The 23807-nt window shown below is 38.5% G+C and overlaps 1 protein-coding gene across 1 annotated transcript in view; it reads left to right on the top strand.

Moving 5' to 3' along the window:
• Window positions 1–23807, top strand: part of FBXL13 (F-box and leucine rich repeat protein 13) — a 223426-nt gene that overhangs the window by 143109 nt on the left and 56510 nt on the right. Inside the window, exons 13-15 of the mRNA XM_004602271.2 lie at window positions 14146–14244; window positions 14761–14878; window positions 15887–16049. Coding sequence (XP_004602328.1) covers window positions 14146–14244; window positions 14761–14878; window positions 15887–16049 — 380 coding nt within the window. The remainder of the gene's footprint in view (window positions 1–14145; window positions 14245–14760; window positions 14879–15886; window positions 16050–23807) is intronic.

Genomic DNA, 23807 nt, shown 5'->3' with positions numbered 1-23807 from the left:
TAAACAAGAGAGTAGGCAATCATTGAGTATTCACTAAGCATTTCTCTATGTATTCAATCGTTTCCTTATTTGTTTGCTCTCCTCCACACTGTGAGCTCTTCAATGGCTGGGATGGTGTTATAAACAAGTAAACTTGTGTATCTGCTTAGCACATAATATTTGTGCTTGGGTCACAGTACGATTTTGATCAATGTTTGGTGAATGAATGAATGAATGAATGAAATGAAACCATAGTAGATTTTAGATAAGTAGATTTATCTAGGTTCTTCACATGGAAGTTCAGAAGACCTATTAATTACTTGGGTTTTTTTGCCACATCTTGCTATGCTCAGAATTTACTCTTGTCTCTGTGTTCAGAGATCACTCCTGGCCGAGTTTGGGGGACCATACATGGTGCCAGGGGTGTGTATAAGGCAAGCATCTTACCTGCTGTACTATGATCTCTCTGATCCCCACAAAATAAAGTTTTTATTTTTTTGTTTGTTTGCTTTAGGTTCTTTGACCACTCCCAGCAGTATTCAAAACTTTCTCCTGACTCTACACCCAGGGATCACTCTTGAAGGGGCTCAAGGGACCATATGTGTTTCTGGGGATAGAATCAGGGTTAAACATGTGCAAGGCAAGCAAGCATCCTACCTCCTGTACTATCTCTCTAGCCCCTACTTTATATTTTAAAGAATGGTATGGTGGGCTGGGGATTTAGTTCAGTGGTGAAGTGCATGCCCTAATGCATTAAACCTGGGTTCATTCCTTGCAACACAATAACAAAACCAAATAACGGTATAGTGTTGCTACCATTTATGGCAATCACCATTAGATACTTACTATGCACTAGGTATTGAGGCAAATGCTTCCCATTTATGATATTTAACCTTTACCAAAAACTATATAAGGTAGTTATCAGTATTCCCATTTTAGTAAGTGTAAACCAAACAATATTGTAATGAAAAAAGTTTCACATTGGCTTTTGGGGAGCAAGAAATCCTTAATTTGTAGTGGTAACTGATTTCCACAATGTATACTCTCTTCCTGTGGTCTTTTTCATCTGGTCAATGTGAGGCCACCATGTAACATTTGCACCATAGGGGATAAATAAACAAATATTCTCAAGAACATAATTATAAGACGTAATAAAATAATTAAAAAGTAATGAGTTTAAATATTCACACCCTTGTTAATATAACGATTTGATTTTAAGTATATGCTTTAATTTTTAAACTGGCAGTATATAGCAGATAGATTGCTGAGTTTCCTAAAAACAGTCTTCTCTTCAAAGATATTGTAAGTTGGCTCTACACTCTGGTGAATCAGATGCTAAGTTAGGGTAAGTCTCAGCTTGTCTAAGGTCCCATAGAAAATGTCTGGGCCAAGAATAGAGTGAGCCATTTAACCTTGAAGACCAGGCTTATTAACATTAGATTATCATTTATACAACTATAAGGTGCTATATACTGCACATGATTAAAAATATTGTTGTATTTTCTATTTAAAAAATTTGGTCTTAAGTGTCATTAATAAGGAGTGCTCATCTCAGAACTATCACTAGTCAGAAGTTATGAGTCAGAAAAAAACAGATTGCAGTTTATTTCTGCTTTATCAGTATGTACATCAGTTTCTCTATTAAGAAAATGCTTTGTGTGCTTTTTGGGTCACATTTCTGTCTGTGTTAGAGACATTAGAATACATAAAATTCATTGTTCCTTGAAGATAGAACTCATATTTAATATATGATTTGTGATTGTAAGTATTAACTTGACTGCAACTTCATATTATCCATATTGAAAATAAAACTAAACATAATAAACACTTATCATCTGTGGCTTCATGTAAGTTTTGTAAGCAAAATGCATAAGTATGTTTATTTTTTTAAGGAGTAAAAAATAAAACATCTGGCAGTGATTTTCAGATCTTGAGGCACCAGATGACAAAATGATGAGTCTCAGAGGACTAAGATCATGTTTCCCACTCTTGAAAAAAGGATTTCCAAAAAATTGTAATGCTTCCTAAAAACCATACTTGTTTTAGCTTATTCTGTGTAAATTACTTAGGAAATGACTTACACACTGAATCCCATGTATTGTTTATAAAACTCTTACTGTACCTTAAATCTTGGGGCTGTGAAGCCACTATCTAGCTCCAATCCAGGCAAAACAGGCAGCACTGAGGATCATTGGACTGACTTAAGAAAGACTTAAGGTTGTGATCCTTTGACTTAAAAATGGAGATAACTGTAGGGGAAGCTCTGAGTGAGGAAAAGAACCAGACAGTGGCTCCAGACCCTGCTGAGGAAGTCTCAGAAGGCCCCGCCCACTTCTGCAGATGGCCCCTCTGAGTCACTGAGCCATGGGCACATGCGGAGTTGGCAGGCATACATTCCTTCCTGGCATCTGAAGGCTTCACTAATCTTGTGCTGTCGTTCCTCACTCCCATTGGAAAAGGAAACATTTTTCTTAGGTTTGGCTGTCCACTGTGTTTAGATAACTATGGCAATCTTTTAACAAATGGCTGTAGTGAAAACCCCTCCTTCCCTCCTTTGGTACTACTAAAACGAATTTATAGTTTATAAACCATCTGCTCAACAGCTACAGAGTTGCTTAAACATTTGTGGCATAATGCTCTGGGCCAGCACTGTGATATACCATGAAGGACACAGTGGCTGAGATCCTGTCAGCGCACCTCAGAAGGATGGTGGTCTGTGTGTAGGTAACTATCACACAAGGGAAATATACAGAAAGCAAAGCAAGACCTTTGGTTTTGGGTGCTGAAGAAAAAAATGTGAAAAAGGAAACAAGTCTATCTGAGCTGATAAGGAAGGGCTACCATAAAAAATGCCCAAATTTACAGAAACAATGAGCAGGAGAACTGGTGGCCAGCGGGAAGTTCATCACTGGGTGGAACAGGGAGAGGTCAGGGAAGGGAAACACTATGACAGTGGTGGGGGGAAGTGGACACTCTGGAGAAGGATAGGGTGCTGGAAGGAGGTCTAAGGGATACGTATGGTACCCTAGCAGGAACAGGACTGTACACTGCAGTGCCTAATAAGAAAAAAGTGCCTGGCATAGAGGCAGGAGGTGGGAATGGGGGTGGGGACACTGGGGACATTGATGGAGGGAAGTGGACACTGGAGAAGGATTGGTGTTGGAACGTTGTACACCTGAAACTCAATCATATATCAGTTTGTAATTTATGTGATTCAACTAAGAAAAAAATTCATACAACCCAAAGGGAGGAAGGAAGGAAGGAAGGAAGGAGGGAGGGAAGGGAGGGAGAGAGGGAATGAGGGAGCGAAAGAAGGAAGGAAGAGAAGGAAAAAAGGAAGGAAATGGAGAAGGAAGGAAGGAAGGAAGGAAGGAAGGAAGGAAGGAAGGAAGGAAGGAAGGAAGGAAGGAAGGAAGGAAGGAAGGAAGGAAGGAAGGAAGGAAGGAAGGAAGGAAGGAGGGAGGGAGGGAGGGAAGGAGGGAAGGAGGGAGGGAGAGAGGGAAGGAGGGTAGGAAGGAAGGAAGGAAGGAAGGAAGGAAGGAAGGAAGGAAGGAAGGAAGGAAGGAAGGAGAAGGAAGGAAGGAAGGGAGGGAGGGAGGGAGGAAGGAAGGAAGGAGAAGGAAGGAAGGAAGGGAGGGAGGGAGGGAGGGAGGAAGGAAGGAGAAGGAAGGAAGGAAGGGAGGGAGGGAGGGAGGAAGGAAGGAAGGAGAAGGAAGGAAGGAAGGGAGGGAGGGAGGGAGGGAGGAAGGAAGGAGAAGGAAGGAAGGAAGGGAGGGAGGGAGGAAGGAAGGAAGGAGAAGGAAGGAAGGAAGGGAGGGAGGGAGGGAGGGAGGGAGGAAGGAAGGAAGGAGAAGGAAGGAAGGAAGGGAGGGAGGGAGGGAGGAAGGAAGGGAGGGAGGGAGGGAGGAAGGAAGGAAGGAAGGAAGGAAGGAGAAGGAAGGAAGGAAGGGAGGGAGGGAGGGAGGAAGGAAGGATGGAAGGAAGGAAGGAAGGAAGGAAGGAAGGAAGGAAGGAAGGAAGGAAGGAAGGAAGACAGGAAGACAGGAAGGAAGAGAGAAAAGGAGGGAGGGAGGGAGGGAGGGAGGGAGGGAGGGAGGGAGGGAGGGAGGGAGGGAGGGAGGGAATGAAGGAGGGAAGGAGCGAGCGATGTTGGGCTGGTGGGCAGCAGGCCAGGGAGAAAAGATATCAGCCAAAGTCAAAGCCGGCATGGCCACAAAGACTGTATATAGACTGGAAAGAACAGATTTATCCAGAAAGAATGATTTGAAGGATCTTAAAAGGTATAATAGCTAGGCTCTCTATGGAGGCCATAGTGATAGTACAGCAGGGAAGGTGTTTGCCTTGCTTGCACACAGCAGACCCAAGTTTGATCCCCAGCACCCCAAATGGTCCCTTAAGCACCAGGGTAATTCCTGAGTGCTGAGCCAGGAGTAACCCCTGAGCATCATCAGGTGTGGCCCCAAAACAAAACCAAAGAAAATAACTACACTCTCATGTTCCTAGAGTACACCTTAGTTGAAAACCTCCTCAATTCTTTCAACATAGGCCCTAGGAAGTGCTATCATTAAAGAAACTTGTGGTATACATTTAAATGAAAAAACCAAAACCAAAACAAAAACAAAACACCCAGAATATTCCATAATATGTTTTTGGGGGAATGTTTGCATTCTAATAATTCACTTGTTAAATCAGGCTATTTTTATGTCACCTAGAAGTTGCAGAAGATATGTGGATATGACTAGGGTGATCTGATTACCCTTTTGTCATTGTTTATAGTGTGTTAGCATAAGAGAAATTGCTAGACATGGTACAGAAACACAACGTGGGCCATTTCTACCTAAGATGAGTTTCTAGATGGTCCTCCCTGTACCGTGTGTGTGTGTGTGTGTGTGTGTGTGTGTGTTGCTGCTGCTGAACTAAATAATTCAGAGATGGTGTTTAAAGAAAGAGTGGGGAGTGAAAACTTCGTAAGATAGTGTTCTCACTTTCTTCCTTCTTTTACCACCTTAAAGAGGATCTGAGGTAGTGCTTGGCTCTGGGTATTTTGCTCTCTCTCTGTTGGCTCACTGACAGCTTTTTTCCTCTCAGACAGCTCTGTTTTGTGTGCTCAGTGCTCGAGACCCAGCCAGAGGCAGCTGACAAGAATTTTCCTGTGATCACCAAAGCTTCTCTGCTCCTATCAGCAGCAGTAGCTGTCTGCTGACGCTTGAGATCCAAACTACACTGCTTGTGGCCAAATCCCCCGACTCCTAATAATGTGAGCTTAATGAGCAAATAGCAAAGTGGCAGGATTCCAGTGGGTGTCAAAAACTTGAATCTAAAATCACTTCACAGCTAAACAGAGAGAGACCAGTCCTAAGTTTTGTAATACTCCTACACAGATAATCAGCTGTGATGAGGTCTGGTGTTTTAAAATGGTAAAATAATTCCCACTTCCACCTCACCCCCAGAGAAGAATTTTTAACTTTTTTTTTTTTTTTTTTGGTCAGTGCCAAGGATTAAAACAAGGGCCTGAAACGTGCAAAGCAGCTGTTCTCCCGCTGAGCTATGTCTCTAGCTCTAGAAGAAATTTTCATTTTAGGCTGATAGCATTCTTATTTCACGAAGAGACAGACCACCAGTTGGTTGGCCTAAAAGAGTCTTGCAGGAATTTTTGAGTCATAAAAAAGTTAACTAAGGATCTTTTTGGATAATCTAATATAAACTGTGCAGAAAACTAAACATCTAATGCCAGGACAAAACTAAAATATCCTTCTCAAAGGTCCTCACCTCCCGTTCTTCTGCACTCTAGTCCGTATTGGTTGATAGAAGTAAGTTTTTGGCTAAGTTACTAGGAAGCACTCTGCTGTGCTTGTTTATTGCTAGATTTTGTTTCCTCTTGGAAAAATTCTTAGAAATGTCATCTTGAGTGTTTCAAAGACAGTATGAGAAGATAATGCATTTTGTTTGTTTCTGAGAAGCCATTTTTGAATGCACTAGAGTCTAATTCCTAACTCTGCTTGGGGCGGGGAGGGAAACTCAACCTGGCCCCCTCCAAAGTGCCCCGGTGAAGACAGCCTGGTGTGCGGTCGGTAGATTCTGCCTGAAAAAATTATTAAATAAGTTCATTGCAATACATATAAAATATCTTATCCTTGCCTTTTTAAAAATAAGCTTTTCCTTTCTCTTAACTACTAAATTTCATTACTGATTCCAAGGATGACCTTACCATTTAATCTAAGCCAAGTGTCCTACTGATTTGCCCTTTTTTGTGTACCTTATCTCCAACTTGGAACCACTTTTATTTTTAGGGCCTTATGCCACATTGTTTCAGAGACTAAGTTGTATCATACTTAATTAATTAGCCCCTGGGGCTAATTAGTAGCCATAGTACAGTGGGGAGGGCATTTGCCTTGCATGCGGTTGACCATGGTTCAATCCCCAGCCTCCCATATAGTCCGAGCACTGCCATGCGTAATTCCTGCTCATTGCTGAGTGTAGTCCAAAAGCCAAATAGATAAACAGCTGCTACTTCCAGGAAAGTATTACTTTTTAAAAAATTAGCCCCTAGTAACAAATATAGGTACTTTCTAAAGAAGTTTAAGATCATCTTTTGTGGGGTTAATAAGGCATGCATAGAATACAGGAAAATTACTGGGAAAATAGGAGTTACAACTTTTTTTGGGGGGTGGTATATCCCTTTATTTCAGCTGAAAACATTTTATTCCTGCCCAAATTCTTGGGGAGTTACAACTTTTAAAGAGCAAGAGAAGGAAAGTCACAGAATAGTGCTGGAGTCACTGGAACTGAAGGGATTCACATGTCATGTAAAAAGAATGAGATCCGGGGAAATATTAGGTCAGATAAGGAGTAGAGAAGCCTACTGTGAAAATCTTGGAATGAGACACATTCTTGCTAGAACATTTATGTTTGAGGAACTCTGCACAGGACATTAACTTAGTTGTAGTTGATGAACAATGTTAATAAGAAGGAATACCGGATTAAGAGTTTGTATATTTGTCCCCGTGCATTATCAGTTTATAGTCCTGATGAAGGAAAGTCTCTGCTTCCTCACCTCTTGGACGCTTCTGCAATCTACAGATGAAGTCAGACTCTTTCGAATAGCCTGCCTCTTCTCCTATGATAAGTCCTGCCAGTCTACAGTATTTGTATGTGAAGCAGCAGGAATTGAGACTATTCAGATCATAATATCAATAAAATGCACCCTGAGAACACTAACAATGCTGAAAACATTCTTTTCCACAAAACTACCCCTGTTAGACATCATAAAACTTATGATCATAAAATACACGAGCTACATGAACTAAATCATACACATCTATGAATAGGATTATTCCTCCCACAAAGTCAGTAATTTAACTAAGACACTGAAGCTCCTTATTAAATATTTGGGATTAAAACATTAAAGGCTTAAGGCTTTTGCTTTAACTGATGATGAGAGGCAACAATAGGGATCTAAGGTTTTTGGGGTTCACTGATCAAAAGGCACGGTGTGGTGGGATGGATTAGGGGAAAAATCCTGTTTCTTGCTCTAGCTGACCCACTTGAACTCCAGTGATATACATCGTTTCAAAATAAAATGTTGGAAAACCATAGTACAGACACATGGTAATCTAAAAATGTCAGAATAGCCATACTTACCTCTTATAATACAGACTTCAAGCTAAAGAAGATAACAAACAAGAGACAGAGATGGGCATTATAAAATGATTAAGGGTCCAACCTTCCAAGAGGATATATATATATTTATATTTATAGAGAGAGATAGAGTGTATATATTTTATGAGGAGAGAATGTCAAGATATATAAAAAATTATTAACAGACTTGACGTATATTAACAGATTTGAATATATTAACATACATGAGTGTGTGGATATATATATAAGACATCAAAATATGTAAAATTATTGTTAACGGGCCTAAAGGGACACCAATAGCAACACATTATTAATACCCCACTCTCATTATAGATTGACCAGACAAAAAATTAACAAGGAAATAACAGATTTAAGTGAGAAGTTGGAGCAGATGGGTTTAATAGACACGTATAGGGTTTTCCCAACACCACCCACCCATAAAGCCAAATACACATTCTTCTCAAGTGCATATGGAACATTTTTGAAGACCACATATTGGGCCACAGAACAAATGTCAGTTCATGAACATTCAATCATACTAAGTAATTTTCTATAGCAATAGCATAAAACTAAGTCAACCACAAAAACAAAACTGGAGAAATCAAGATATATTGCTGAATAACTATGGGGTCAACAAGAAAGCAAAAGGGGAAATTAAAGTTTTAAAAACAAGAAAGTAAGATAAGGGCTATCAGAACATCTGAGATACAGCAAAAGCAGTAGTTAGAGAAAAGTTCATAGCTGTGTCAGAAAATAAGAAAAATTTCAAGCAATCTAACCTCACTTTGTTTTATTTTGTTTTATATTGTGGTCATACCCAGAAGTGCTCAGAGATTACTCCTGGCTCTGAACTCAGGAGTAACTCCTAATGGTGCTCAATGGGCCATAAAAGATGCTGGGAATTGAACCCAGATCAGCTGTGTGTAAGGCAAATGCCCTTTATAAATTATAAAGAGAAGAACAAATTATAAAGAAAAGAACAAATGAAGTCGAAAATCACAGAAGGAAGGAAATAAAGATTAGAGTGGAAAGAAATGAAATAGAAATAAAAAGTTCTACAAAAGATCAAGATAAACAAGAGCAAGTTTTTCAAAAGGATAAAAAAGATATTGACCCCCTAGCTGACTAATGAGAGGAAGAGAAAATCATAATGTAATTAGAAATAATAAGGGAGAAGTTATAACAGATACCTCAGAAATGGAAAGGACTGTAGGAGATTACTATGAATAGCTTTACACCGCTAAGTTTACACCTAGAAGATATGGACAAATTATTACACTCATGCTACCTCCAAGATTGAAACAGGAGGAAATAGAAAACCTGAACTAACCAATTACAAATAAACAAATTGAAATACTCATTAAAAGTTTCCTCAAATACAAATGCCCAGGACCAGATGGTTTTACTAGTGAATTCCATCAAACTTTTATTTTTTTAAATTTTATTGAATCACTGTGAGATAGTTACAAGCTTTCATGTTTGGGTTACAATCACACAATGATCAAACACCCCTCCACCAGTGCACATTCCCCACCACCAATATCCAGGGTATACCCAACCTTTCCCACCCTCCCCCTGCCACTAAGGCAGACAATATTTCCCATAAGCTCTCTCTATTATTTGGCATTGTCGCTTGCAACAGACACTGAGAGATCATGTTTGGTCCGTTATCTACTTTCAGCACATGTCTCCCATCCCGACTGATTCCTCCAGCCAAAAGGGATCATTTTCTTAGTGATCCCTTTTCTATTAAATCTGTCTTCTCCCTTCCGCTCATGAAGAAGGCTTCCAGCTATGGGGCAATCCACCTGGCCCTTGTATCTACTGTTCTTGGGTGTCAGCCTCATGTGATGTTATTCTATACTCCACAAATGTGTGTAGTCCTTCTATGTCTGTCCCTCTCTTTCTGACTCATTTCTCTTAGAATAGTACTCTCCATGTCTATCCATTTATAAGCAAATCTCATGGCTTAATCTCTCCAAACAGATGCATAGTGTTCCGTTGTGTAGATGTACCAAAGTTTCTTTAACCAGTCATCAGTTCTAGGGCACTTGGATTGTTTCCAGATTTTGGCTATTGTGAACAGTGCTGCAATGAACAGATGTCATTTCTATTGTGCTTTTCTGCATCCTTGGGATATATTCCCAGAAGTAGTATTGCGGGGTCATATGGAAACTCAATTTCTAGTTTTTGAAGGACTGTCCATATTGTTTTCCAGAAAGGCTGTACCAGTTGGCATTCCCACCAACAGTGAAAGAGCATCCCTTTTTTGTTCCCACCAACAGTGAAAGAGTATCCCTTCCCTCACATCCACACCAGCATTGGTTGCTTTTGTTCTTTTGAATGTGTCTTTGTGGTGTGAGATGATATCTCATTGTTGTTCTGATTTGCATCTCCCTGATGTGATGTGCAGCATTTTTTCATGTGCCTTTTGGCCATTTGTATTTCTTTTTTAAGGAAACTTCTGTTCATTTATTCTCCCCATTTTTTGATGGTGTTGGAGGTTTTTTTCTTATACAATTTTACTAGTGTCTTGTATATCCTGGATATTAATCCCTTATCAGATGGGTATTGGGTAAATATTCTTTCCCATTCTGTGGGCTTTTTCTGTATTTTGGTCACTGTTCCTTTTGAGGTGCAGAAGCTTCTTAGTCTGATGTAGTCCCATTTGTTTATGTTTGCCTCCACTTGCCTGGTCAGTGCTGTTTCATCCTTAAAGATGCTTTTAGCTTCAATGTCATGGAGATTTCTGCCTACATTTTTCCCTGTGTACCTTATAGATTCATGTCTGATATTGAGATCTTTAATCCACTTTGATATGACTTTTGTGCCTGGCATTAGACAGAGGGCAGAGTTCATTTTTTTGCAAGTAGCTTCCAGTTTTAGTTTTCCCAGCACCACGTGCTGAAGAGGCTTTCCTTGTTCCAATTTACATAACTTGCTTCTTTATCAAAGATTAAGTGGCCATATATTTGGGGGTCTGTGACAGGATATTCAACTCTGTTCCATTGGTCTGCAGGTCTGCTTCTAGTCCAATACCATGCTGTTTTAATTATCACTGCTTTGTAGTAGAGTTTGAAGTTGAGGAAGGTGATGCCACCCATCTTCTTTTCCCCAAGGATTGTTTTAGCTATTCGTGGGGTTTATTGTTCCATATGAATTTGAGGAGTGCTTTGTATATTTCTTTGAAAAATGTCATGGGTATCCTGATAGGGATAGTGCTTTGAGCAGTGTTGCCATTTTGGTAATGTTAATTCTCCCTATCCATGAGCAGGGGATGTGTCTACATTTCCTAGTGTCCTCTTTTGTTTCTTGAAGTAGTGTTTTATAATTTTTCTTGCATAGGTCCTTAGCCTCTTTGGTTAAGCTGATTCCCAGGTACTTGATTTTCTGAGGTACTATTGTGAACAGGATTATTTTTTAATGTGTCTTTCTTCTCTTTAATTATTTGTATACAAGATATAAGAAATCGATAGACCTTTGGGTGTTGATTTTGTAGCCTGCCACTTTACTATATTGCCCTATTGTTTCTAGGAGCTTTTCTGTAGAGTCTTTAGGGGTTTCTAAGTATAGTATCATATTGTCTGCAAATAGTGATAGCTTGACCCCTTTTTTTCCCTATCAGTATGCCCTTGATATCTTTTTCTTGTCTAACTGCTATGGCCAGTACTTCCAGTACTATATTGAATAGGAGTGGTGACAGCGGACAACCTTGTCATGTGCCCGATCTTAGAGGGAAGGCTTTCAGTTTTTCCCCATTGAGAATGATACTTGCTGTGGGCTTGTGGTATATGGCTTTGTCTATATTAAGGAAAGTTCCTTTGATGCCCATTTTGCTGAGAGTTTTCATCATAAACTGGTGCTGGATCTTGTCAAATGTTTTCTCTGTACCTATTGATATGGTCATATGGTTTTTATCTTTTCTTTTATTGATACGGTGAATTATGTTGACTGACTTGCAAATGTTAAACTATCCTTGCATCCCTGGAATTGATCCTACTTGCTCATGATGTATGATCTTTTTGATGAGTCATTGGATTCTATTTGCTAATATTTTGTTGAGTATCTTTGCGTATGTGTTCATCAGAGATATAGGTCTGTAATTCTCTTTCTTTGTGGTATCTCTGTCTGCTTTTGGTATGATGGTGATATTTGCTTCATAGAAATTTTTTGGAAGTGTTTTTGATACTTCAATTTTCTGGAAAAGCTTAAAGAGGATTGGGAGTAAGTCTTCTTTAAAGGTTTGGAAGAATTCACTAGTGAATCCATCTGGCCAAGACTTTTGTGCTTGGGGAGACTTTTTATTACCATTTCAATTTCCTTGATGGTGATAGGTCTGTTCAGGTATTCCAGGTCTTCTTGGTTCAGCCTTGGGAGGCTATAGGAGTCTAGGAATTTATCCATTTCCTCGAGGTTTTCGTGTTTCATGGCATAGAGATTCTCAAAGTAATCTCTGAGGATCCTTTCAATTTCTGTAGTTTCTGCTATAATGTCCCCCTTTCATTTATGATTCTGTTTATTAGGGTTTTCTCTCTCCCTAATTCCATCAAACTTTTAAAGATGACCCATCGTTCCTTGTCACTGAAAAAAAAGAAAAATTGAAGAAGAGAGTATGCTTTCAAATTTGCTTTGAGACCAAGATGTCCCAGATATCAAAAGCAGACACAAATATCCTTAAATAGATAAACTACAAACTAATATCCCTGATGACAATAAAGGTAAACAAAATTAACAAATAAAGCAAAGTGAATTTAACAATGTTCTCAAAAGATAATACATTGTTATGAAATAGGATTTTGGGGATGCAAAGATGGTTTAACATCAATTAATGTAGTATACAATATCAATAAAAGAAAAGATAAAAGCATGATCGGGATAGATGAGGAGAAAGCATTTGACAAGTCAGAAATTATTTATGATAATTTAAATTAAAAGGGGGGTAGAAACATATTCCATCTAGTAATGGTTATGGATAAAACAGCTAACATAATACTCAATGGTGGAAAAAACCCTTAAAAATAGAATAAAATACTTGCAAATTATGTATGCAAAAATATACTCTCCAAAGTATATAAGGAACTATTACAATTCAATTCCAGCATGGTAATGTTATTTTAAAAACAAATGACTTGAACAGACATTTCAAGGAGAACAAGAAGAATATATGTACAAGTGACTAATAAGCACATTAAAAAATGCTCAGTCTGGGGGCTGGAATGATAATACAGCAGGTAGGGCATTTGCCTTGTATGTGGCTGATCCATGTTCAATTCCCAGCATCCCATATGGTCCCCCAAGCACCACCAGGAGTAATTACTGAGCACAGAGCCAGCAATAACCCCTGAGCATCACTGGATGTGACACAATAAGCAAAAAAAAAAAGCTCAGTCTACTAGTTATTAAATACACATAGACACATAAATCAAAATCACAATAATATACCACTTCATATTCAGTAGGAAACTTTCCTATAGGAAAAATAGAAAATAATTGTTGGCAAAAATTTGGAGAAATTGAAATTCTCTTAGTTGCTGGTGTAAATGTAAAATGTAGCCATGAAAACATTTTGGTGTTTTCTGATGAATTTAACATTACTATATTTATGGCCCAACAATTCCACATGGAGGTTATATGCTCAATAGGATTGAAAATGGATATTCAAGCAAATATCTATATATATGCCCATTATAAAATTATTTAAAATAATCCAAATATGGAAGCAATCCATGTATTCCTCACTAGATAAATGAAAACAATGTGTGATATAATTCATCAATCAAACAACATTCAGCCAGAAATATGAACAAGATATATATGCTATATTGTGGATATTTCTAATAAAAACTTCCCACTAAAAAATATACCAGACAAAAGACCACATATTTGTAAATAATAGAATAGGTACATCCATAGCAACAGAAAACAGATTAGAATTTCCTCAGGCTGTAAGAAATATGGAAAACAGCTGTTGAATAGATAAAAGTTTTCCTTTTATGGTGGTGAAAGTGTCTAGAAGTTACCTAGATGTTGTGTTTCCCAAAATTATCAAAGGTTTAATGGCTTAGTCAATAGTTTATGTTATATGAATTTAACCTCAATAAAAAAATAACTAGTAAGTTAACTAGATTGTTGTGATTATTTCACAACATGGACATAGAAAAATTAAATAAATCAAGAGAATAAAGACAGTTATATTCTTTCCCTCTACCATATTTTATGGTTTAGAGTTCAAAATACACAAGTCCAGAAAAATAGTGCAAACAACTGGCGCATATACTTTGCATGCAGGAGCCTGGGTTCAATCCTCAGTACCTCATGATCTGAGCACCTCATTGCCAACCCTTGAGTATGGATCTGGGAGTACCTGTTGAGCTCCCCAGAGTGTGGCTCAAAAACAATCAATAAAACAAACAAAACTCTTCAAACATAATAACAATATCATGATAAATGTTTGGTTAATTCTGAGTGTTTTGTTAAGTGTTACACTAATGAATTCTTCTATCATTTCCATTTCTCTGCAAAGTTTAGATTTCAGTACAAGGCTTCAAAAGCATTGCAAGAAGCTGCTCTGGAATTAAGCATCTAACCATCAATGACATGCCAACTCTGACAGACAATTGTGTAAAAGTAGGTAACTAGAAAGTAAATTTTCTTCTCAGTTCTGTTAGATGTAATATTTTCTAGTGACTTGAATTATTGAAAACCATAAATGGGCTTTTCATTTAGCTTTTATAGTAAGATCATTAAAATATTTATATACATATTTGAACATTTGTATCCTTAAATACCACAAGAAATTTTGTTTTACAGTAAGCATATTTTTGTTGCATTGCTATTGTAGCCTAAAATACTATAAGTTTAATTATATACATATTAAACCTCTTGGTTTTTTCCCTAAGATTCTATTTTCTTGTTCTCATGTACTTTGTAACATGACTTAATTCTGATTCTTCTTCATTACCCAAATGTAAATGTACCAAAATATATTGGGGAAATATTCTAGTTTCTTTGAATTTAGGAACATATTTATTTAATGTGTTTCTGAAAATGTTAAGAGGGAAAAATATGACCTCATTACTAAAATTGTTTAGAAGTTTTGCTTTATACAATGTGGCTAATTTAATTGTCTTTTTCCCCCCAAAGGCGTTAGTTGAAAATTGCTTTCATATTACTTCAGTAGTTTTTGTTGGAGCCCCACATATCTCTGATTATACTTTCCAAGCTCTTTCTACCTGCAACCTCAGAAAGCTCCGAATTGAAGGTTTGTGATAACAAAACTGTACTTCAGTGTTAATTTTTAATATGGTAGCATTTGAAATGGGACTCCGGGGTGAGAACCCTCCCCGCCCCAAGGAACCCAGCCCCAGTAGCCAGCCAACCTCCACTACCCAACCTCCGCCATGCTCCAGGCCGCTTTCTGTTTGACCATTGTGTGATTGTAACCCAAACATGAAAGTTTGTAACTATCTCACGCTGATTGAATAAAATAAAAAAAAAGACACTTCCTACCCATTTTCCATAATTACCACATCATATTTGATGGAGTTCAGATGGTAGACAATAAATCATAGAGAGTAATATATAAGGGCTGGAGTGATAGCACAGCGGTTGGGCTTTCGCCTTTCAAGCAGCCAACCCGAGTTCGATTCCTACGCCCCTCTTGGAGAGCCCGGCAAGCTACCGAGAGTATGGAGCCCGCACGGCAGAGCCTGGCAAGCTACCCGTGTGTATTGGAAATGCCAAAAACAGTAACAATAAGTCTCTCAATGAGAGACTTTACTGGTGCCCACTCGAACAAATTGATGAGCGAGGTGATAGTGATATATATAGTATATATTATATACACACATATATATATACATATATGTGTATATATAGTGTGTGTATATATATGTGTGTATATACATATATATGTGTATATATATGTGTATATGTATGTGTGTGTATATATATATATGTATATATATATATACTAACATACATCTCGGAGGGCCGGCAAGCTACCAAGAGTATCCTGCCCACATGGCAGAGTCTGACAAGCTTCCCATGGTGTATTTGATATGCCAAAAACAGTAACGATAGGTCTCATTCTCCTGACCCTAAAAGAGCCTCCAGACATTGGGAAAGACGAGTAAGGAGAGTCTGCTAAAATCTCAGGGCTGAGAGGAATAGAGATGTTACTGATGCCCGCTTGAGTAAATTGACAAACAATGGGATGACAGTGATACAGCATTTAAAATACACTTTTCTTCTCTTTCTTTTAAACCAGGAAATAAAAGGATTACTGATGCAAGCTTAAAATCGATAGACAAGAATTATCCACATATTAACCATCTTTACATGGCAGACTGCAGGGAAATAACTGATGGAGCCCTCAAGTCACTCTCGCTTTTGAGGCACCTAACTGTGTTAAATTTGGCAAATTGTGTAAGGTAATGAGTCCTGTATTCAAGAAACATCTAGAATGTGTCAGACCCTCTCCACAAGGAGTTAACTAGTTAGTAAACATAAAAAAGTTAGGAATTCAGTTGCTAATGTGAAGTATAGAATTCTGTAGTAACACAAAGGAGGGAAACCCAATTCAGACTTCTATATAGGGTTTAGGAAATTTTTGTCAGGATAAGCTCATCTATAGAATCATGGACCTTTGTATGATTATTTGTCTTTGTATCATGGAGCCAGAGTGATAGTACATGTAGGTGACCTGAATTTGATTCTTGGCATCTCATATGTTTCCCTGAGCACCACCAGGAGTATACTCCTGACTCCTGAACCCCCTGAGCGCCACTGGGTATGGCCCTAAAACCAAAAACCAAATAATAAAAAAAAGAAATCAAATCACAGGGCCACTAATGGTCTACCTTTCTTAGGGAGAGTGCTCAGAGATTGTTTCGTTAACAAGCCTTTTCCCTAATGAACTTTCTAACTTGCTTATGAGGAACCAGTTTTACTGAAAGGTTTGTTTGTAAGTGCTTCTTAGATTTATCCTCATTATGGATTTGCTGACATGTGGATTCCTACTAAAATAAGAACACCTATACATAGTTACAGTGTATACACATATAGTTTGTTATATATGTGTATACATAGATGTATATATACATATGGGTGTGTGTAAAATAAATAGTACAATTTGTATTAATATATTAAATAAAGTTTTATTTTTATTTTTCACTCAGGCTTCTGCAGGCTAACTAATTTAGTAACAAGTGGAGGTTTTCTGTTTCTAGCAGGTAACATTAATAAAACACTAAAAAGACCTCTTTTTTTTTTTTGGTCACACCTGGTGATGCACAGGGGTCACTTCTGGCTTTACACTCAGGAATTACTCCTGGCGGTGCTCAGTGGACCGTATGGGATGCTGGGAATCAAACCTGGGTCGGCCGTGTGCAAGGCAAATGCCCTACCCGCTGTGCTATCTCTCCAGCCCCTAAAAAGACCTCTTTTCCACAATATAAATCTTTGGTGAAATATACTTTCAATATGATCCCATAAAGAGTAAGAGATCGGGGACTGGAGCAATAGCACATCGGGTAGGGTGTTTGCCTTGCACACGGCCGACCCGGGTTTGATTCCCAGCATCCTATATGGTCCCCTGAGCGCCGCCAGGGGTAATTTCTGAGTGTAGAGCCAGGAGTGACCCCTGTGCATCGACAGGTGTGACCTAAAAAAAAAAGAGTAAGAGATCTATCCAATACCCTGCGCTTTTTTGTCAATGAATGTATTCTGAGATCAACAGTGAATACCAAGCAAATGTAAAAGGTATTTTATGAGCTTTCTAGCATTGTCCCTGAGAAAATCAGCTTTGAGCAAGATTAAGGGTAGGGTAGGAGAACCTGACTCTGCTAGTTTCTGGACTCATTCAAGGGGACACAGTAATTCCAGAGAGGGAACACCAGAAGACTGTGGCTCAAAACTTCTCTGAAAGAAAACATCTTCTCCTTAGGCCTCTAGGAGTCCTATAGGTTTTCATTGAATAAATAAATGCACATATTTAAAAATTATTTTTATTTTATCATTTTTTATAATGTAGGAGTTATTGCTATTTATTCAGCCATTGATTAAACCGATTTAATTGGGCATGAACTCCACATTACTTTTTTTTAAATTCAGAATGTTAATTTGAGACGTTACTTGTGCCCGCTCGAACAAATCGATGAGCAACGGGATGACAGTGACAGATGACAGATTTTATTATTATTCTTTTTCTCCCTTTTTATTGATTCACCGTGAGATACAGTTACAAAGCTTTCATGTTTGAGATTCGGTCATACAATCATCAAACACTCATTCCTTTACCAGTGCACATTTACATTTTCCACCACAAAAATCCCTAATATTCCCTCCTACCCCCAGTCCAACCCAACCTTTCCCCTGTCTGTGTGGCAGACAATTTCCCTGGTATTCTCTCTCTACTTTGGTTACATTCAATATTTTGAAATCAGTCCCACCACCACTCAAACCTTCTGAAAAGGCAACGTTAGATGATTTGTTTTCTATTGCTTGTTATGGATAAAATATAATGTCCAGGAATTCTGCAGTGCTCTCTTCCAGGATTTTTAGTTTATAGTCCCTGGGTCTTGGCTGTTGATGAGATTACATGGTGCCGGGGCAGTTTGTGGGTGTGACTGCCAAGCTACTGGAAAACTGGGTACCTGGGAGGAGGAGGCCCAGTCCCGATCCAAGCAGGCTTGGAGATCTGTCACAGGTTCTGGCTTACCCCCGAGCCACCGTCCCTAACTGTGTCTTTTGATCTCTTTTGAGATTCATGGGTTCTCTGAAATAAGACCAATAAATGAGCTTATATAGCTGAGCCAGACGTGGTTTGTACGTGTGGCTCCCGCATACCTAACTTTTGGCTACTTAATTTCTTGGTAAACTTGGCCCAAGTTGTTTGGGTCTGGCCAAAGGCACAGTGGCAATTTTGGGGTATCTGGAAGTCTGAAGGCACCATCAGGCTGCTGACGCACTTGCTCCACAGGCACAAGTTGACCTGCTGGTGGCACCACACCCCTGGATATATCACTGTATCACTGTCATCCCCGTTGTTCGTCGATTTACTCGAGCGGGCACCAGTCACGTCTCTATTCTCCCAGCCCTGAGATTTTAGCAGCTTCTCCTTACTTGTCTTTCCCAATGATTGGAGGCTTTTTCAGGGTCAGGGGAATGAGATCTATTGCTACTGTTTTGGGCATATCGAATACACCACAGGGAGCTTGCCAGACTCTGCCCATGTAAGCGGGATACTCTCGGTAGCTTGCCAGGCTTTCCGAGAGGTATATATCTTGGGGGCAGGGAGGGTTCTCACCCGCATCCCTCTGGGGACCCTGAGTGAAAACAAGCCCCTGAACACACACACACATATATATAATATATATTATATGTATTTTTAATTGAATCACCGTGAGATAGTTACAAAACATTCATGTCTGAATTTCATTCATACAATGATTGAACACTCCTCCCTAACCAGTGCACATTTTTCACCACCAATGTCCCCAGTATCCTCCCCATCCCACCTGTCCCCCCTCATCTATGGCAGATAATTTCCCCCATATTCTCTCTCTCTACTTTTGGGCATTATGGTTTGCCATACAGATACTGAGAGGCTAGCACGTTTGGTCCTTTATCTACTTTCAGCACACCTCTCCCATCCGAAGGATCCCTCCAACCATCATTAGTGATCCCTTCTCTATTCCAGCTGCCTTTTCCCCCAGCTCATGAGGCAATCTTCCAACCATGGAGCAATCTTCCTGGCCCTGTTTCTACTATCCTTGGGTGTCAGTCTCATATGATGTTATTTTGTATTTCGCAAATGAGTGCAGTCATTCTATGTCTGTCCTCTTTCTGACTCATTTCACTTAGCATGATACTCTGCATGACTATTCATTTATAAGCAAATTTCATGACTCAAATAGATGCACATATTTAAAGAAAGGCAGATATACAAAAAGTTTGAGTCCCTGTGGAAAAAAATCACCAGAAATACTAAAATGTCTGTTGAAAATGGTTTTACTTTTTAATTGAGGTATCATAGTTTATGCTACTTTTGAAGTTGCTGTTTTAGGAACAGCTACACCACTTCCTCCACCAGTGCCACAACAGTCCACCTCCTCCCTCAGCTTCCTTAGCTCCCAGTGAAGAATAATTTGTTGTTCAGATAATTTAGAATTATTATAGAATATTTATTATTTATGGCACATTTCAAGAAATAATGGCCACAAAAATTATTCAGAAAATTCTTTTAAAAATAAATATGATATTATTTTTGGAATAAAAAAACTCAAAGAATTAGAATAGATTGGTGGTAGCCGAAGGCAACCAGGGTGGGGTAGTAAACCAGGGGTGAGTAAAACTGGAGTGAAGGTGGAGTGAGTAAAACTGGTGATGACAGTCAAGGGCCCTGTATTGTGGCCCCGGGAGATAGTACCTACAGCCGGAGTTCACACCTGCTGTGTAGGAGGCCTGAGCTCCATCTCCAGCATGGCCTGGTGCCTCCACACAGCTGGGCTCAAGTCTCACTGCATCGTCAAGGCAGAGGGTATTAAACAGAGAGAGTTTAATAAGCGAGTCCCCAAATTTTCTAAATTCACCCATAAGAGATATACTCCAAACAGTAAGTTTGAGAATAAAATTATATACATTTTTTTCATATTCTTTTCTTTCTTGGTTTTTGGGCCACACACAGGTGGTGCTCAGGGCTACTCCTGGCTCTGTGCCCAGGGATCACTCCTGGTGGTGTGTGGGACACCATATGCTGTGTTAGGGATTGAACTGGGGTCAGCCAAATGCAAGGCAAGCGCCTAAACCTCTATACTATGTCGCTGGTCCACAAATGTCAACTTTCTTAACCACACATCCTTCTTTTAAAAAGATGGACCATCTACAAAGTTATAAAGCAAGTTCCTGCAACTCTCAAGCTGCTTGTGATACAGAATGCTGTATTCTCTGTATTTCATTTAATTTAATGAAATTAAATTCTGACATAACAATTCTAGGACCAGAGTGACAGCACAGTGGGTAGGGCACTTTCCTTGCACATGGGCTGACCCAGATTAGATCCCAGCATCCCATATATCCTTGAGCACCACTGGGAGTGATTCGTGAGTGCAGAGCTAGGTATAACCCCTGAGCACCTGAGGGTTAATTCCATATAAACAAGAAGCAAAATTCATTCTGTAGTGTAAGGATCACCCCAGGAGGTGAATAAGGCAATGCTAGCCTAACCCTTTCCCCAGACCACTGAATCGAAGTATTTAAAGATGGAAATCCAGCTTGTATATTTCTATTGTCATTTTTTCCCCAGAAGTCTATGTCTGGTAGTGCTTGGAAGACTATGTGGTGCTGGGAATCAAACCTTAGCACCAGCACATGCCAGCCGTGTGCTTCAAACCTTTTGAGCTATCTCCTGATCCAGCTTGTTTATTTTTTAAACCAATGTATGAATGATTTTGATGAACCATCAGATTTGGGGCTAAGAAGAGTAACCAATAAACTTTAATCATTACCTGAATAATTCTTTCCCACTGACTTTTCTACTGACTTTTGATGTCTTCTTTACATACATATGTCATAGTAGCTTGAGAGACTCAAATAAGTTCATTCTTATAATTTGAATAGATTAGTGTCTGGCACCAAACAAGTGCCCAATGGATGCTATTAACTATTTATTGACTTATTTTAAATATCTACTAGAAAGAGTGTTAGTAGTTTTCTTGATGGGATGAGGGTATAACTGGCCATGCTTAAGGGCTATTTCCAGCTCGGTGCTTGGATATATATCCTAGCTGAACTCTGGAACCCAATGCAGGGCTGGGGTTTGAACCCAGGTCTCCTGCATGCAAAACCAGTGCACTGGACCTTTGAGATAACTCCCTGGCTCACTAGTGTCCTTAATTATTTTTGTCAATTAATTTTTTCAGGTTAGCTTTATTTTCTCATTTCCAGGGAAAATTTTTTTATTGATATATTAATTGAAATCGTGTTAACTATATAATTTTGAAAAGACATGGCTTTATAACATCTGATTTGTTCTTTATTCAAGACTTACTTATGAAGTATACAGGCAAATTTCCAAGTAATTATGTCTAATTGTCATTATTGAGTATTTATTTTTACTTGTTTATTTTTAGTTTTATAACAACCTGATACAAAACTGAGATTTCCACATTTACAGCTTTTGGAATTAATAGTGCTTTATTTTAAAATTTAAGAGTAAGGGCAGTCCTAAGGTGGTTATTCTGTTGTTTAGTGTGTTGATATTTTTCTTTTGTTTTCTTGGGTCACACCCAACAGTACTTGGACTATTCAGGTTGGTGGTCATTAACTTTCATTTTTTAAAATTAAGTTTTTAATTGAGGTATCGTAGTTTACTATTGAAGTCATTGTTTGAAGGTTGAAGACCTACTACCCCAATCCCTCCAGGTGTTTCAAGATCCCTGTATCATCATCCCCTGGTATCTTCTTCCTTCCCTACCCACGAGGTTCCCAGTTCTATTGACATTTGTCTAATTCTTTTCTTCTTTTTCAATGTTCTGTCTAGGACTAAGGTCATCTGGTATTAATTTTATGACTCATTTCTTTTAGCATGATATTCTCCAATTCTATTTAAGTTGTAGCAGGCTGCAAAATTTTATCTTTTCTCATAGCTGAACTGTGTTCCATTGTGTATATAATGGAATTTCTTTATCTCTTATCTGTTGTTCGACACTTGTGTTGTTTCCAGAACCTGGCTATTACACAAAATGCCACAATATATATGGATATATATTCATTTACTCTTAATTCTCCATTCTTACCTTCTACGTTTCAAAGGAATTTTCAAAGATGTACAGTAGCTAGCAATTCCATTCTCTAAAGGTTTAATTTTTGTTTTGATAATTATCATTAGCTTATTACTCTTATCATTGAATGCTCAGTTTCTTTAACAGTTCTTATCGCAGATGATTGCCTTTTACTCTCATAACACATGTGAGATATTATTTCAGAGAGATTCCTCTTTATTTATCTCTCTGATTGCATCTCCTTCAGATGTACATAGTGTTCTAATTTTTTCTATTTTCTTTTTAAAAATCATGTTTTAGACGTGTGCATTCTCTATAAATCTCAATGTGTATCTTCTTCTCTTGTTAGTGAAGCTCTGAAGGACGTTTGCAAATGGTGTTTGTCAGTGGATAAAATGATTGGTTTGTACCCAGCTCACCCCATCCCCTTATCCCAGCATTCTGGGATACTCCAATACACTTTTCCTACTTTCTCAGGTGACTTCACATCATTACATATGGAAGGTCAGTTTGTTGATAGACAAAACAAGCATCTATTTACTGTGGCCCATTCAATGGAAACAGTTTGCTTGTACCATTTTTTTTGAGAAAACTGACCAAATAGAGTAGATATAAGAAGCCACCAATCAAGATATACTGCCATCAAAATTCTTTGTATCTATTAAATCAACTTGTAGAGCTGGTGAATGTGAAAGTCACATCTCTCAGAATGTAATGAACAATGCTCAATTCTATTTCATTGCCTAACATGTCTTTGAAGGAATTGGTGATCTCCAAATGGAATCAAATGGAAGTACCAATGGAAAAAAAGAATTAGAAAGTACTATCTACATGGTATGGGAGGGGGAACGGATGACATTGACATTTAATTTTCTCTGGTTACTAGATAGGGACAACTGAGGTCAAATTCTTTCTGTGTCAGGTTTTCTCTGCATCAGAAGGAATGTATCCATAGGTTGTTAATGGGAGTTTCAGCCCAGCTAAATGAACCTATATTTCTGTAAGACTCTGGCAATCGTAGTTTTCCCTTCAAATTTTGTTTTGATATTTTACTGTTTACTTTTGCCAGAAGTTGCAGTAGGTACTGCTTGATCACATTTTAATATAAAAGAAAGGAGATATAGGTATTCATCTTACTATAATTATAACCATTATGCCACCTAATTTTAAATTAATACATGAACGGAAATAACATTTTAATGAAAATAGCATGAAAACTTTTAAAAAATTATTAAGACTGTGTTATTTACAAAGTTTTTTTTTGTAATAGAGTTGTTTCAGGCACGCAATGTTCCAATACCAGTCCCATCACCAGTGTTCCCCTCCCTTAAGCAGCATCTTTAGCTTCTTTCCCACTCCCTAGCCTGACTCCTTGGCAGGCATATTATAAACTTGTTTTGCTTGCTC

The sequence above is a fragment of the Sorex araneus genome, chromosome 1, assembly GCF_027595985.1.
Source record: "Sorex araneus isolate mSorAra2 chromosome 1, mSorAra2.pri, whole genome shotgun sequence".
NCBI classification, from domain to species: domain Eukaryota; kingdom Metazoa; phylum Chordata; class Mammalia; order Eulipotyphla; family Soricidae; genus Sorex; species Sorex araneus.
The sequence above is the reverse complement of the archived record's forward strand: the minus strand, read 5'-3'. Positions and strand labels throughout refer to the sequence as shown.